Source organism: Geotrypetes seraphini, chromosome 3, assembly GCF_902459505.1.
Source record: "Geotrypetes seraphini chromosome 3, aGeoSer1.1, whole genome shotgun sequence".
In the NCBI taxonomy this organism is placed as follows: Eukaryota; Metazoa; Chordata; class Amphibia; order Gymnophiona; family Dermophiidae; genus Geotrypetes; species Geotrypetes seraphini.
In genome coordinates, this window is record NC_047086.1 from 5,688,253 (window position 1) to 5,703,476 (window position 15,224).

The 15,224-nt window shown below is 43.4% G+C and overlaps 1 protein-coding gene across 1 annotated transcript in view; it reads left to right on the forward strand.

Moving 5' to 3' along the window:
- Positions 1-9,448, forward strand: part of SLC22A16 (solute carrier family 22 member 16) — a 63,786-nt gene extending 54,338 nt beyond the window's left edge. The window contains exons 5-8 of the mRNA XM_033936293.1: positions 866-993; positions 3,886-3,995; positions 5,385-5,484; positions 7,315-9,448. Coding sequence (XP_033792184.1) covers positions 866-993; positions 3,886-3,995; positions 5,385-5,484; positions 7,315-7,503 — 527 coding nt within the window. The 3' untranslated portion in view covers positions 7,504-9,448. The remainder of the gene's footprint in view (positions 1-865; positions 994-3,885; positions 3,996-5,384; positions 5,485-7,314) is intronic.
- The last annotated feature ends 5,776 nt before the right edge of the window (positions 9,449-15,224 follow it).

Sequence of the window (15,224 nt, forward strand, 5' to 3'; positions counted from 1 at the left end):
TTGAGCAGAGGGGTTACATGTGCAGTGTTCTGTATTAATTGAAGTCTCTGCAGACTGACCTTTGAAAGACCCAACTACATTGAGTTACAATAATCCAGCCTTGACGGTACAGCAAAGTAGAAGGGACAGAGTCTGGAGTTAGTTGTAGAGGAGAAGGGTACAGATAAGAGAAACTTACCCAATGAGAAGGGGGGAAGGAGAGTAGGGAGAAATGAGAGGAGAGATACTGAGAAGCTGCAGAGTGAATACACTTGTAGATCAGTAAGAGAAGTTTGAACTGTATGCAGAAACGGATATGGAGCCAATGAAGTGACTTGAGGAGAGGGGTAATGTGGGCATAGTGACATTGATGGAATATGAGGCATGCAGCAGATTTCTGAACAGATTGAAGAGGAGAGAGATGGTTTAGCAGAAGGCCAGTGAGAAGCAGGTTGCAGTAGTCTAGGCTCACTAACAGTCTATGGACTTTCCCTCTAGGAACTTGTCCAAACCTTTTTTTATAGAGGTACGGGGGTGGGAAGGGAGGGCGTGAGTGTGGCATGGGGGGTGGCGAGCAGGGGGGCACCACTGCCCCAGGTGCCTCCTACCCTCAAAACTCCACTGATCTGAGAATAGAGGGCTGAATTATAAGGAGATTTAAAAGAGGTGACAGTAAGCGGGAAAAAGAGACAATAGAAGTCACTCAAAGGGGAACAAAACAAGAAGGAACATAGAGGTCGTGGTCTAGCCCAGTGCTGACACCTTGAAGATGAGCAAGAAGGCAGAGAGAGAGTGCGCATGGTAGTGGGATCCACTGGTCACCAAACTGTGTCCTGCAGCGCCACCAAGCAGTACTAATACAAGCATTTCATGTCATGAACTACAGGTGCCGTGGAGCTGCCGTCGTACATCGTAGCCTGCCTGGGGATGGACAGACTGGGCCGAAGAAACACACTGGCTCCCTTCCTCCTCCTAAGTGCCGTGATCTGTGGCTTAATTATGGTCATTCCCCAGGTCAGTAGATCTCTAATTAGGTAAGATATGAAATCAGGATTGTTCTTTTGTTCCCTTGACCATAGGACAGGGATACAGGAGTCCAGGCCTTGTTTTCAGGACTCCCTAATGAATATGCAAATTCATTATGAATATCCTGAAAACCTGTTTAGGGCACTTGAGGTCTGAACTCCTGCAGGACGCTCATTCATAGCTCAGAATATCACTATTTTCTTTAAGTGACCTGGCTTACACCTGGAATTGAAACTGAATGAGCACCGAGAGGTCTTGTAAATTGCAAAAAGGCTACCAAATCCCTCTATAGTCCAAGTGACAACTCTCAGCTTCCTCTTACAGGCTCATATTGTGCCAAGGGGCGAAGCTATAAATCCCAGTTCCCTCTTACAGGCTTCCATTGAGTTTAGAGGGGACATGGAGCTACAACTCCCAGCGCCATCTTGCAGGTTACTACTATGCCAAAGGTAGAGCCACAGTTACCAATTCTCTCTTATATACTGTATACCAGTGATTCCCAACCCTGTCCTGGAGGAACACCAGGCCAATCGGGTTTTCAGGCTAGCCCTAATGAATATGCATGAGAGAGATTTGCATATGATGGAAGTGATAGGCATGCAAATTTGCTTCATGCATTTTCATTAGGGCTAGCCTGAAAACCCAATTGGCCTGGTGTTCCTCCAGGACAGGGTTGGGAACCACTGCTGTATACAGTTAACGCCTTTTTACCTAACTCCTGCCCATAAAGACACCTCCAAATTCTAAAGTCTAAACCAACTGTCTAAATCTACTTCTGCAAGAGTTGTACGCATGTCGTTGAAACTGTAGCTGCATGCACATGTCTCTACTTTGTGAACCTGCATCAAGAATGCCTCAACAATTGTCATTTCTATATTTAGTGACCAAAACAAATTTCTCATTTTTCATGCTGTGCATCAAAAGTATTTTATACATAGTAACGTAGGAGATGACGGCAGATAAAGACCTGAATGGTCCATCCAGTCTGCCCAACCTGATTCAATCTAAAAATTTGTTGGGGTTTTTTTTTCTTCTTCTTAGATATTTCTGGGCAAGAATCCAAAGCACTGCCCGGAACTGTGCTTAGGTTCCATCTACTGAAGTCTCTGTCAAAGCTTACTCCAATCCATCTACATCCTCCCAGCCACTGAAGCCCTCCCCAGCCCATCCTCCACCAAACGGCCATATACAAACACAGACCGTGGAAGTCTGCCCAGTACTGGCCTGAGCTCTTCAATATTTACTATTATTTTCTGATTCTAGGTCCTCTGTGTTCATCCCACGCTTTTTTTAACTCCGTCACCATTTTCATCTCCACCACCCTCTCCTTAAAGTAGAATTTCCTAACATTGCTCTTTACCACCTCTCAACTTCAAATTATGTCCTCTGGTTTTACCATTTTCCTTTCTCTGGAATAGGTTTTGTTCTACGTTAATACCTTTCAAGTATTTGAACATCTGAATCAAATCTCCCCTGTCCCTCCTTTCCTCTAAGTTATACATATTCAGAGCTTCCAGTCTCCCCTCATACGTCTTCTGGCACAAACCTCCTATTATTTTCATCGCCCTCCTCTGGATTGCTTCAAATCTTCTTATGTCCTTTGTCTTTTAAAAACAAATAGGAGTTCTTCACCCAGAGAGTGGTAGAAAACTGGAACGCTCTTCCAGAGTCTGTCCTAGGGGAAAATACTCTTCAGGAATTCAAGGCAAAGTTAGATAAGTTCCTGCTGAACCAGAACGTACGCAGGTAGGGCTAGTCTCAGTTTGGGCGCTGGTCTTTGACCAGAGGGCCGCCGCGTGAGCGGACTGCTGGGCACGATGAACCATTGGTCTGACTCAGCAGCAGCAATTCTTATGTTCTTAAAAGCTTTCTGAAAATCTAGATACACTACATCAACCGGCTCACCTTTATCCACAAGTTTATTCACACCTTCAAAGAAGTCAAGAAAATTTGTGAGGCAAGATCTTCCTCGGCTGAACCCATGCTGACTCTGTCTCATTAAATCAGGATTGTCTACGTGTTCCACAATTTTATTATTGTTTCCACTATTTTGCCCGGCACTGAAGTCAGGCTTACCGGTCTGTAATTTTCTGGATCCCCTGTAATCTCCCCTGGAACCCTTTTTAAAAATCGGCGTAACATTGGCCATCCTCCAATTTTCAAGTACTAAAGACAAATTTGGCAACAGATCACTAACAGCAGGTCAGCAATTTCATGTTTGAGTTCATGTGTATACCATCCAGTCCAGATGATTTATCACTTTTTAATTTGTCGATTTGGCTTAGTACATCTTCCAGATTCACCAAGATTTCTTTCAGTTCCTCCTCAGAGAAAATATTTCTTCAATATGTAATTAAACTCTGGAATTTGTTGCCAGAGAATGTGGTAAAAGCAGTTGGCTTAGCAAGGTTTTAAAAAAGTTTGGATAATTTCCTAAAAGTCCGTAAGCCATTATTAAGATGGATTTTTGAAAATTTACCACTTATTTCTAGGATGAGCAGCATAAAATTTGATTTACTTGGGATCCTACCAGGTGTTTGGGCCTGGATTGGTCACTGTTGGAAACAGAAACTGGGCTTTATGGGTCTTCAGTATGGCAATGCTTATTGTCTTATGGGGTGGGGTTGTCACTGGAACCAGTAGTGACTGGAGGTAACATTAATGGAAAACCATCAGTTATTGGAAAGGGCAAATTTCCTAAGAGTTGGATAAGTTAAGAAATATCAGCTCTGTTCTCTGCCAGTAGATATAAATCCTTCATACCAGGGTGCTTATTTTGGTGAACTTAGCCAGATCATTAATATCTGCTCCTTCACTCATAGGTTGTGAGGAGGGAAGCTGATACCATACAGTAATGCTCCTGTCCTCCTCTTTCTTCAGGACTTCGGTGCTCTTCACATTGCTGCTAGCATGATGGGAAAGTTTTCCATTGGGGTGGCATTCGGTCTCATATACCTGTACACAGCAGAGCTCTACCCAACTATTGTACGGTAAGAGACTTTTTGGCTTGCATCATCCTGTGACTCTGCTGTATGCACAATTTGAGCATCACCTTTACAAAATAGTCCATCACCTCCCAGGAAAATCCTTTGCTTATAGGTTTTATGTGTTTGTATCTTATGATTCTATTGTCCCAATTATTCAAAGGGTTTTCTTTGGTATGAAATCCTCAACTATAACCAGAAGTGCTAAATAACTTCTACAGATGTTCGTAGGAAGCATAAAACAAAAAAGTTTTGAGACTCAAAAATGAAGGGGAGGAACATGTAGAGTAGGGGTGTCAAAGTCCCTCCTCGAGGGCCGCAATCCAGTCGGGGTTTCAAGATTTCCTCAATGAATATGCATGAGATCTATTAGCATACAATGAAAGCAGTGTATTCAAATAGATCTCATGCATATTCAATGGGGAAATCCTGAAACCCCGACTGGATTGCGGCCCTTGAGGAGGGACTTTGACATCCCTGATGTAAAGGCTGATAAAGAAAAGGCACAATTGCTTAACAAATAAGGAGGAGTGTGTGGCGCAGTGGTTGGATCTACAGCCTCAGCACCCTGGGGTTGCGGGTTCAAACCCTGCGCTGCTCCTTGTGACCCTGGGCAAGTCACTTAATCCTCCATAGCCCCAGGTACGTTAGATAGATTGTGAGCCCACCGGGACAGAGAGGGAAAATGCTTGAGTACCTGATTGTAAAAACCGCTTAGATAACCCTGATAGGCGGTATATAAAAACCTAATAAACTTGAAAAAATTTCTGTTCTGTGTTCACGGCTGAAGCACCAGGAGTGGGACTACAGAAGACAAACACGAATAAGGATGGAGTAGTGGTAGACTTTGATCGATGTTCGTGAGGTCGACAAAGCGAAGGGGTCAGATGGTGTACATCCAAGGGTGCTGAAGGAACTTAGGAAAGTTCTGGTGGCTCCTTTTCAATGCTTCTTTAGAGTCGGGAGTGGTACCAGAGGTCTGGAGAAGGGTGGATACACATCCACCCTTCTCCAGACCTCTGGTACCACTCCCGACTCTAAAGAAGCATTGAAAAGGAGCCACCAGAACTTTCCTAAGTTCTCTATTAGCATTGACTGTTGAGTTTTACAGTGGGTGTATTGATGTTCTAGTGCTCACTACGGTGTTTAAAATGCTACCTTTTCCTAGGTGCACTCTTGTTATGGGACTTGTGAATTATTACTAAAAATAATTTTTTTAATATAGAGGAGGGGAGTGTTAAAAATGATCAGCCCCAGGTGTCAAATATGCTAGGTATGCCAGTGGTCTAGAATAATAATGGCGTGAGAAGACTCTGCATGTATTTAGGAGCATAGAAATGGGCTTTCTTGGGGCTATAGCTCTGGGCTAATTCATTGTTATGGGTGATATTTCAGGTCTCTTGCTGTTGGAAGCGGAAGCATGATGTGTCGTATTGGAAGCGTGGTGGCCCCTTTCTGTGTTTACTTGACTGATGTCTGGGTCTTCATGCCACAGGTAATGAATGACAAATACAGAACATACCTGTGCTTTGAAAATGTGCCAGCCAGCTCTTTAACAACCTTTTACTGATTATGGGTCAACAGAAAACATCTTTGTATGAACTAACCAGTGTCAGGGGTGGACATAGCTCCGATTCTGCTCAGAGACAGACCAATGGACTTCTCTGTACATGATTCTGTGAGACACTGGATTTGAACACAGAAAGGACCCACCCATTTGACTCTCACCCAGATCATGCGTAAGGTCATTACTCAACAGAAAAGGATCTTCCAGAGTCCCTGATCTGTCTGCAGAAGAGTGGAGGAAAGTCAGTCAAAAATAGCTGCTAAAGTAATTTCAGCTCTAAAATTAAAACCGGATCACTTTACTGTGATCGCTTAGGAGAGCAAAAGGCACTTCCTAGGATTAGTTAGGGCAACTCATTACATTGACTAGTTACTTCTAGAGCCCTCTGCACAATTTCTGATGTCAACTCTCACCCCCTGGGGTATACTATAGTGTTTCTGATCACTCCCCCTCGCCTCAGCCCCCAAATCGGTGTGTGTAAAGTAACATCTTGGCAAGGCACAGGAAAGCTTAGTAACCTGAGCTTGTAGTCAGCTATTTTTAGGGTCTGTGACGGTGTGGAGCCATAATTTCCTACTAGTTCAGCCAGGGGAGCTACTGCTATTACTTATCTCTATAGCGCTGAAGGTGTACGCATTCAATAGATGGTCTGGTCTGTATCTTTAGCTCAATAATGTAGTACTGCAGAATGTAGAGGAAGTGTGGGGTTCAATAGGCCCTTAAGCAGAGATCAGAAGTTGCCCAATGGTTGCAGCAGAGGGCAGGAACTGGGGAACTCAAGAGTTCAAATCCTTGTGACCTTGAGGAATCCAGTTCATTAGGGCTGGTAAATCAGCCTCGGGCTTGCCTCACAGATCGCCTTTCTCTGTACCATGAGTTGGGCTGGCCAGACAGCTTCCCCACCCACCTGCCTGGAAAAGCCTGGCCCTCCCGATGAAATGCACAGCTCCCTTTAAGGAGCACTTTAACCTCAGGCCCATGGGAGTCCTTCCCACTGCTGCTTTTATTCTGTCTCACATGCTGCCTGCACTCAGGCATACAGAGCATTTATAGCAGGCACATCTTTGATAAACGAGATCAGCATAAGTGCCTGCAATATGAATTCTAAGGATATGCGCCGTTCAGGTACAAGGTGGACCTGTGGCAGATTTCAGACAGAGGGAAGGAAGGAACAGCAACAGGCTTTTGGTAGGTGAAGGAGAAAGGGAGGGACAGAGGTGGGGGGAATTGAGGAGTCAGAAGGCACATAGCAGTGGGATAAACAGGGATTGGGAACTTGGATTAGGAGAAATAGAAGAACCTGGGAGATGGGTTGAGGGGAAAGGTGTCTGGGGAATGTTTAGAGACTCTGAGATTGAGGGTAGAACAGGAGGCTGTGTTTGAGACTAGAAGGGAAAGGAGAGAGCAAGAGAGGCCAATGGTGATTTGGAGATTATGGGATTGAGGGGGAATACACAAACAGAGGAACTGAGAGGAAGGAAAGAGTGGGGATTCAATTTGGTTCTAGGGGTAAGGATGGGTAAGCAACAGGGACTAGAGCATTGAGAGAGGGAATGAGAACTTTGAGGGCAGAGCAAGAATTTTGGGCCAAGTGAGGAGGGGAGAGCAGGGATTTTAATGAGGGGGTAAACATGAAATTGGGGATTGGGTGTAAAGGAAAGGGTGTACTTGGATATGTGCATGAAGAAGAGTGATGAGCCGTCGCACAGGCTTCGCCTCATCAGTCATATAATATGTGTATAATTTGCTGTCTTACAGCTGCTGGTAGGCTTCATGGCCCTTCTTACTGGGGTGTTGACGCTGATGCTCCCGGAGACTCTGGGAAAGGCACTGCCCAGTACCATGGAGGAAGCGGCGGCACTGGGAGAAAAGAGGGACAGGAGAACACAGAAGGAGGAGACGGTGTTCAGTGATGTGGCATTAGAAAAACTGGAGGCCCCTGTCTGAGCTTCAGTGTCAGTATCCCTTCCATCAACTCAACTGGAGCAGGATACAGGCTGTAGCCCTGAGTAAGGGCAGAGGCCTAGGTTAATCCCACAACCATTACTCAGACTGGGAACAACTGCCTGCTACTCTACTGGACCACGAAGGGAGCGTCTCTGAGGAATGGCTGCATCTGATCTGCAGGAAGGAGTCCCAATTTCCAGTGTCTATCTCTTTGATTTATTTGAAAACTTTTCATCCTTATCTGTGATCCTTTTATAAACTGTTATAGCAAAACATTGCTCTGGGGTCTAATCATCCACATGAATCGCCAGATAATGTGATTAAGACAATCGGCTATGTGGTATCATTATATTTCACTTCTAGCATTATGTGGGGTGAACCCAGATACATCAGCTGGCAGAAAATGAATAATTTAACACCTGGTAAACAATTGAAGAGCTTACAATCAATGGCAGAGGGAAGGGATTTAGGCTGAATTCCCAGCTCAGGTCCCCTCTTTCCCAGCCACTTTTGATTGGGAATCCCTGGAAGCAAGCAGATCCCAGTCATTGTGCAATGGTGCCTCCTAGTGGCAGATCATGGGTGAAGCACACACATGTACCTTACCACTGACACTAAGGCTTATACATGCTACATCCCTTCCTGAGGACCATCACCACAACGATGGTGCTAAAGTGAGTTGAAGTCTGATATAAAATAGAAGAAAACACGCCAGGTAGGAGTGTCATAGGCTAACTGGGTCTGCTTCCAACTGAATTGCAACAACAGAAGAATGGGACGAAGTTGCCAGGCCCCAAATAAATACAGGATATAATATACATGCATGTAATGATCCTGGGAACTACCCAGTCTATCCCATTGTCTACTGCATCACCATGATTCACACCCCAAAGAGCTTACTGCTGCAATTTCTGCTGTTTTTGCAGCACAGACCACCTGCCTCAGGGATCAGAAACATATTCAGAAATGCAATGGTGAAAACCCCCAAAGATATCATGCAAAATCCCAATGCTCGTCTGGCAACAAACGTAACTTTCGACGTTGGTCACCATTTGTTGCCAGGCATGCATTTGGATTTCATCATTGCATTTGTTGATATCTTTGTGACCCCTGAGGCAGGCAGCCCAGGTTGGGTCCTCTCAGCTGTTGCTGTGGTTTTTTCTAAATAAAAGAGCATCTACTTACCTTTTGGTTAGAACTTCATTAGTCTACGTCAGGGTTTCTTTCTTTCCTTTTTTGGTTTTCACCATCACTTTTGCTTTTCCGTATAACCACACTAAGGGATCATCCTTTTATTAACCTGTGCTAGGTGCTTCTGCATACATAATACAGCAACTCATATGGAGTCCCAGGCGTCCTGTGGAAAGCTCTCTGCATGCTAACCACGGGTTAAATAATTTTTCAAAAGTTTTGAGCAGGCATGTCATGGCCGAGAGTAGGAATTCTTAAGTTGATCAGTTAGCAGTTAACTGGTTATTACTAAAGAGCTTATAATTATGAGGCAAACAGGACAAAAAAGATGAATCTATACCCACTGCTCAGGTAGGGAACTATAAAGGGAATGAGAAACAGTAGGTTGGAGTTAGCAGCTTCAAAAGAGTCAGCTTATAGCATGGATGTGAAGAGCCTAACATATCGAGACAGGCAGTTTGTCGCAGACATACGATATAGCAAAACAAGGGATGAGTCGGGAGTTGGCAGTAGAGAAGAGAGACTTACGAGTTCCAGGGGAAGAGTACAGGGAGAGATACTGAGGAGCTGCAGAGTGAATTCACTTTTAGGTCCACTGTGTGTGGAATCTGCCAAGGAGCCAATGAAGGGACTTGAGGAGAAGGATAATACACTTCCCCCTCCCTATTTGTGGTTTTGGGGTTCGCGGTTTCGATTATCTGTGATTTTTTTTTGGGGGGGAAAAGCATAGTTTTACTCCTTACCTGGTGATCTAGCGGGCTTTCGGGGCAGGAGTGATCTTCCTACGCTCCTGCCCCATGTAGATCGCCAATAGGAAATGGCTGCCGTGAGCTCCCATCGTAGTCTCGAGAGACTATGGGAACTCACGGCAGTCATTTCCTATTGGCGATCTGCACGGGGCAGAAGCGTAGGAAATTTGCTCCTGCTCTGAAAGCCCGCTAGACCACCAGGTAAGACTGGGATGCTGGGGGGAAGGCGGGAGGGAGACGAGGTGGGTCAGAGCAGGACGAGAAGTTATTCGCGATTTTTCACACTTCGCGGTCCGGCTCTGCCCCTATCCCCCGCAAATACCGAGGGAGAAGTGTATACACAGGTACCATGTGAACCCTTACCAGCTACAAAATGGGTGCTAAGTGCTCACGTGGTAATTTTAAAAAATAGCTGTGTGCTAACGGCAACATTAGCCCATGGCCATTAATGCAGAAAAAAAACCCAATTTTTACAACCAAGGTAAAAGTGGCCTCAACATGTGGAAAAGACCCACATAAGGGCATGCGGAGGCTTAATAAAAGGACCACTATGTAACTTAAGCCAAACATTTACTTCTTTTGATTCCTGCCCATCAAATCTAAGCTTAGACCCCCCCCTCCTTTTACTAAGCTGTGGTTGAGGTTTCTACCAGAGCACGGAATTCCTATGAGCGTTGGGAGCATTTAGCGCTCTGGGTCACGGTAGAAACCTCAACCACAGCATAGTAAAGGGGGGGAAGGGGAGTTAAATGATCATTTCTGAAATAAATAATTCCACCCAGCAGAAAACTAAAATTCTAGACAGAACAAAAGTAATGAAAAAGTTTATAAAAACTGTTAAAACATAAAATAAAATTTAAAAAACACTGAACAGTTGATTGAAATAACCAGAAACAAGTGTGTGTGGGGGGGGGGGGGGGGAGGAGGGCATTTTCAATATAACTTCTAAATCCAAGTTTGGATATTTTGCAGAAAACATCCAAAAATCCAGTTGTGAACACCACCATTTTCAAAACAGGAAAACGTCTTATCGTTTTGAATCAAAAATGAGCCCCGTAAGGACATTAAAAGAGTTTAGATTTAACCATAGGTCTAAAAATGTAAAGTCTCCAATCTCTCTCTGATAATTGGGCAGAGAATTCCAGAAAAATGGACCCACATAGGAGAGAGCTTTACTACGAATCATTCTAGAGGAACGGGAAAGGGACTTTACAACCACACTCAAAGCATTTTTCCCTTTCTGTCTAATGTATCTGGGGCGGTGGAGGATTAAGAGACTTGCCCAGGGTCACAGGGATCAGAGCAGGGTTTGAACCCACAACCTCAGCTGTTGCTCTCAATGATCTAGCAGATTTCTAAGGACAGACCAGTGTCACAATGTTAAAATTTGCATGATCAGTAGGGTTGTCCAGAAAAACCTAAAGTTGGAAAAACTGCACAAATTGAAGTTTTGCACATGAATTTGATTGGGCTTGATCAGAAATTTAAAAAAAAAAAAATTTGTTGAGCCCATCCTGGAGTCACTCAAAGCCACTGATTACCTAAAGCTCCATTTTTCTTATTTCACACTCAGAAATGATACATTGATAAAAAGACATTTTATGCAAAAAATCTAGCAGTATTTTATTAAAAGAACCTGCAATATCTACACTTTATTGTGGAAAATAACAGAAATTAACATAAGAATAGCCAATGGTCCATCAAGCCCAGTAGCCCATTCTCACAGTGGCCAATCCAGGTCACAAGTACCTGGCCAAAACCCAAGGATTAGCAATATTCCATGCTTTCGACACAGGGCAAGCAGTGGCTTCCCCCATGTCTTAATAACAGACTAAGGACTTTTCCTCCAGGAATTTGTCCAAACCTTTCTTGAAACCAGCTACATTAACTGCTTATACCACAACCTCTGGCAACGCGTTCCAGATATTAACATATTTTGCATTCACTTTGGAGTAGTCATCTACCACTAATGTACCAAACACTCAAGCATTCAATATCGTCTTGAGATACGTAGTCAGGATAAAGCCTGCAATGCTGTTCAACTCCTTACAAACAAGGCCTCAGTGAATGTCTTACATTATTGTAGATCCGCTAAAAATCCAATCTAATGATATTTAGAATAACTTTTTTTTAAAAAAGAAGCTTTTGTGTTTCCTGTAGGTAGCCTAGTTATATCACTTATAAGACCCTGATTCATGATACAAACACATCAAAACTTCATCTATTTAAGGCTATATCTACTTTCACCAGCAGATACAAAGGCATTAACTCTGAGGCATTTTCTCTGTGCCCACTGGGTTTTGGCCAGGTACTAGGGACCTGGATTGGCCACCATGAGAACGGGCTAGTGGGCTTGATGGACCTTTGGTCTGACCCAGTAAGGCGATTCTTAGTACTATTTCTAACTATAACCTATGTAGTACTGCTCATGTGTATGAGAAAATATTACAGGACCACCATATGTTTCGATGATCCCTAGGGAAGTCGTCCAATCCCTTTTATCATTTTCATCACCCTTCTGTACCTTTTCTAATTCCACTATATCTTTTTTGAGATGCGGTGACCAGAATTGAACAATACAGAGGCATTAGAACATTATCAGGTTTGTTTTCCATGTGAAAAAGAAGAACCCAAACTATAGCTATGTGATACAGGGTTCCATGTTAGAAGTCGTTGCCCAGGAAAAGAATCTAGGCGTCATTATAAGAACATAAGATTTGTCATACTGGGCCAGACTGAAGGTCCACTAAGCCCAGTATCCTGTTCCCAAGTAAACTGAAACCCTCAGCTCAATGTGTGGCTGCAGCTAAGAAAGCAAATAGAAAGGAATGGAAAACAAATATGAACATTTTATAATGCCCTTGTATTGCTCTTTGATATGGCTGTACCCAGGGCCGGATTTAGATGAAAAGAGGCCCTTTCACCTCCCATTTTTTAAGTTTGTAAATTACAAGAGAGATAATAAAATACATCATTACTGTGATATATATCAATATGTTATAAGTTATTGGTACTAACCTTTATAAAAAATGTGACACGGATAATAAATTTAAAAAAGTCAAGAACACTTATTTGGACATTTATTCTCAGCACCATATATAGTACTTGTAATAATAACTAATCAAACATAACACATAACATTGCCCCTTCCTATGTCCATAGTGCCCCCAGTGCGTCCTTCCTCACCTCACCCCCCCTCCGATGCCCACCTGCCTCCCATCCCCCTTCCATTGAACACCCCCATGCCATCCTGCCTGCCTACCTTCCATTAACCCCCCCCACCCCCCCTCCGATGCCAGCCTGCCTACATTCCATCCCCCTTCCAATGAAACCCCCCCCCCCCCCGATGCCAATCTGGGCCGCCCTGTCCTGATGGATCCACGTTTTGCCTCTCTCCCCGCGCAGCTGAGCTTTGCCCAACTCTTTCCGGACTGACGTCTTTCCCTCCCCGATCCTCCTCCCAGGGCGAGAAAAAGAAAGGGAGAAGCCGAGTCGGCGCCCCGTTGCGGCCGGAGCCAGTTCCGATCCCGAAGCATAGAATCTCTCCTTATTTTCGGTTCAGTGTTTTAGTGTTCACTGTTTTTAGAATAGTGTAATTTTAATTTTGTTAACAATTTGAATGTAGGCCCCTCTTGATCTTGAGGCCCTAGGCTGAAGCCTAGTTAGCCTATAGGAAAATCTGGCTCTGGCTGTACCTCAAATGCTGTGTAGAATTCTGGTTGCCATATCTAAAAAAAGATATAGCAGAATTACTATAGAAAAGACACAAAGAAGGGCAATGAATATGATAAAAGGGACAGGACGACTTTCCTATGAGGAAAGGCTAAAGTAGCTTGTTCTCTTCAGCTTGGAGAAGAGACAACTCAAGGGTGATATGATAAGAGGTCTATAAAATACTGAGTGGAGTGGAAAGAGTAGATGTGAATCACTTGCTTACTCTTTCCAAAACTACTAGGACTAGGGGGCATGTGATGAAGCTTTTAAGTAGTAGATTTAAAACAAACCAGAGAAAATATTTCTTCACTCAACATATAATTAAACTCTGGACTTCGTAGAGGAAGAATATGATGAAAGCCGATAGCTTAGCAAGGTTTTAAAAAGGTTTGGATAATTTCATAATACAAAAGTCATTATTGAGATAGTTTGGGGAAATCCACTGCTTTCTCCTAGGATAAGCAGCATAACATCTGTTTTACTCCTTGGGATCTTACCAGGTACTTGTGACCTGTGTTTGCCACTGTTGGAGACTAGGCTTGAGGGACCTTCGGTCTGTCCCAGAGTAAGGCAACTCTTACATTCTTAGGACACGAAGTTGTTCAAAGTTGTTACATTGCAAGAGGACCTTGTGAGACAGGGCATCAAAATGGCCGATGATGTTTAATATGAGCAAATGCAGACTCATGCATGTGGGAAAGAGAAACCCAAATTATAGTTTCCGTGTTATGAGTCACCGCCCAGGAAAAGGATCTAGGTATTTGGGTTTTTTCCCAGGTACTTGTGATCTGATTTAGCCACTTTGGAAATAGGACTGGGCTAGATGGACCATTGGTCACACCCAGTAGACTCTTCTTATGATCCTGATCATTCTGTTTGCTTTCTTAGTTGCCACTGCAACTTATCCTTGACTCCTAATATGGAATCCTGCATCATTCAGCTTTAGTTTGGGTTCCTTTTTCCCGTTTTGAGGCCCGATCTCCCAAGATCCTCTTGCAATTTAGTAACTTTGAGTCATCAGAAAATTTAATTATCTCACTAGTTATTCCCAGCTCTAGATCATTGATAAAATGTAAAAAGCAGCATTCCTAGCAGACCCTTGGAGAACCCCACTATTTACCCTTCTCCGTTTTTAGTATTTTAACCAGTTCTTAATCCATAATAGGGCATTACCTCATGTGCCATGAATTTATAATTTTCTCAGAAGTTTTTCATAAAGTACTTTGTCAAAAGCCTTTTGAAAATCCAGATTCACAATAACAATCAGCTCACCTTTATTCACCCCTTTGAAGAAATTGTACTAGATTGGTGATTCAAGATTTCCCTGTATTAAATCCATTTTGCTTTGTTTCATTAATTCATGTTTACATATATGTACTGTCATTTTGTTCTTTATAATAGTTTCTACCTTTTTTCCCAGCCTAGAATTCAGACTCACCGGTCTATAATTTCCCAGATCACCTCTGGATCCCTTTTTAAAAACTGGTGTTACATTGGTCACCCTCCAGTTTTCCGGTACTATGCTGGATTTTTAAAAATAAATGACAAACTACCAGCAATAGCTCTGCAAGTTAATTTTTCAGTTCTGTCAGTACTATGGGATGTATACCATCTGGTCCAGGTGATTTGTTGCTCTTCAATTTGTCAAGCTAACCTATTACATCTTCCAGTGTTACAGAGATCAGAGATTTGTTTCAGTTTCTCCAACTTATCAGCACTGAGTACCATTTCTGGCACTAGTATCTCCCCCATATCTTCCTTGGTGAAACAGCCCTTTTAAAAGGGCTATTTGGGTAACCCGGGAATCTACAGACCAGTGAGCATGACACAGGTATTACGCAAAACAAATTAAGCTAGATTAAAAATACAAAGGGTTCTTGCCTACTTAAATAACGCTAAGAGGGTGGGTCATTAGGGGCTCTTCAGCAGCATTTATCTGGGCACTACCACTGAATATCCCCTCTGACTGCTGTGGCACTCCCCAGTTTGCACAGAGAATGTGTGGGAACAGTTTGGATGGAGCCTTATGCTGGCACCAGCAATATTCAATGCTGATGCCTGCATAAT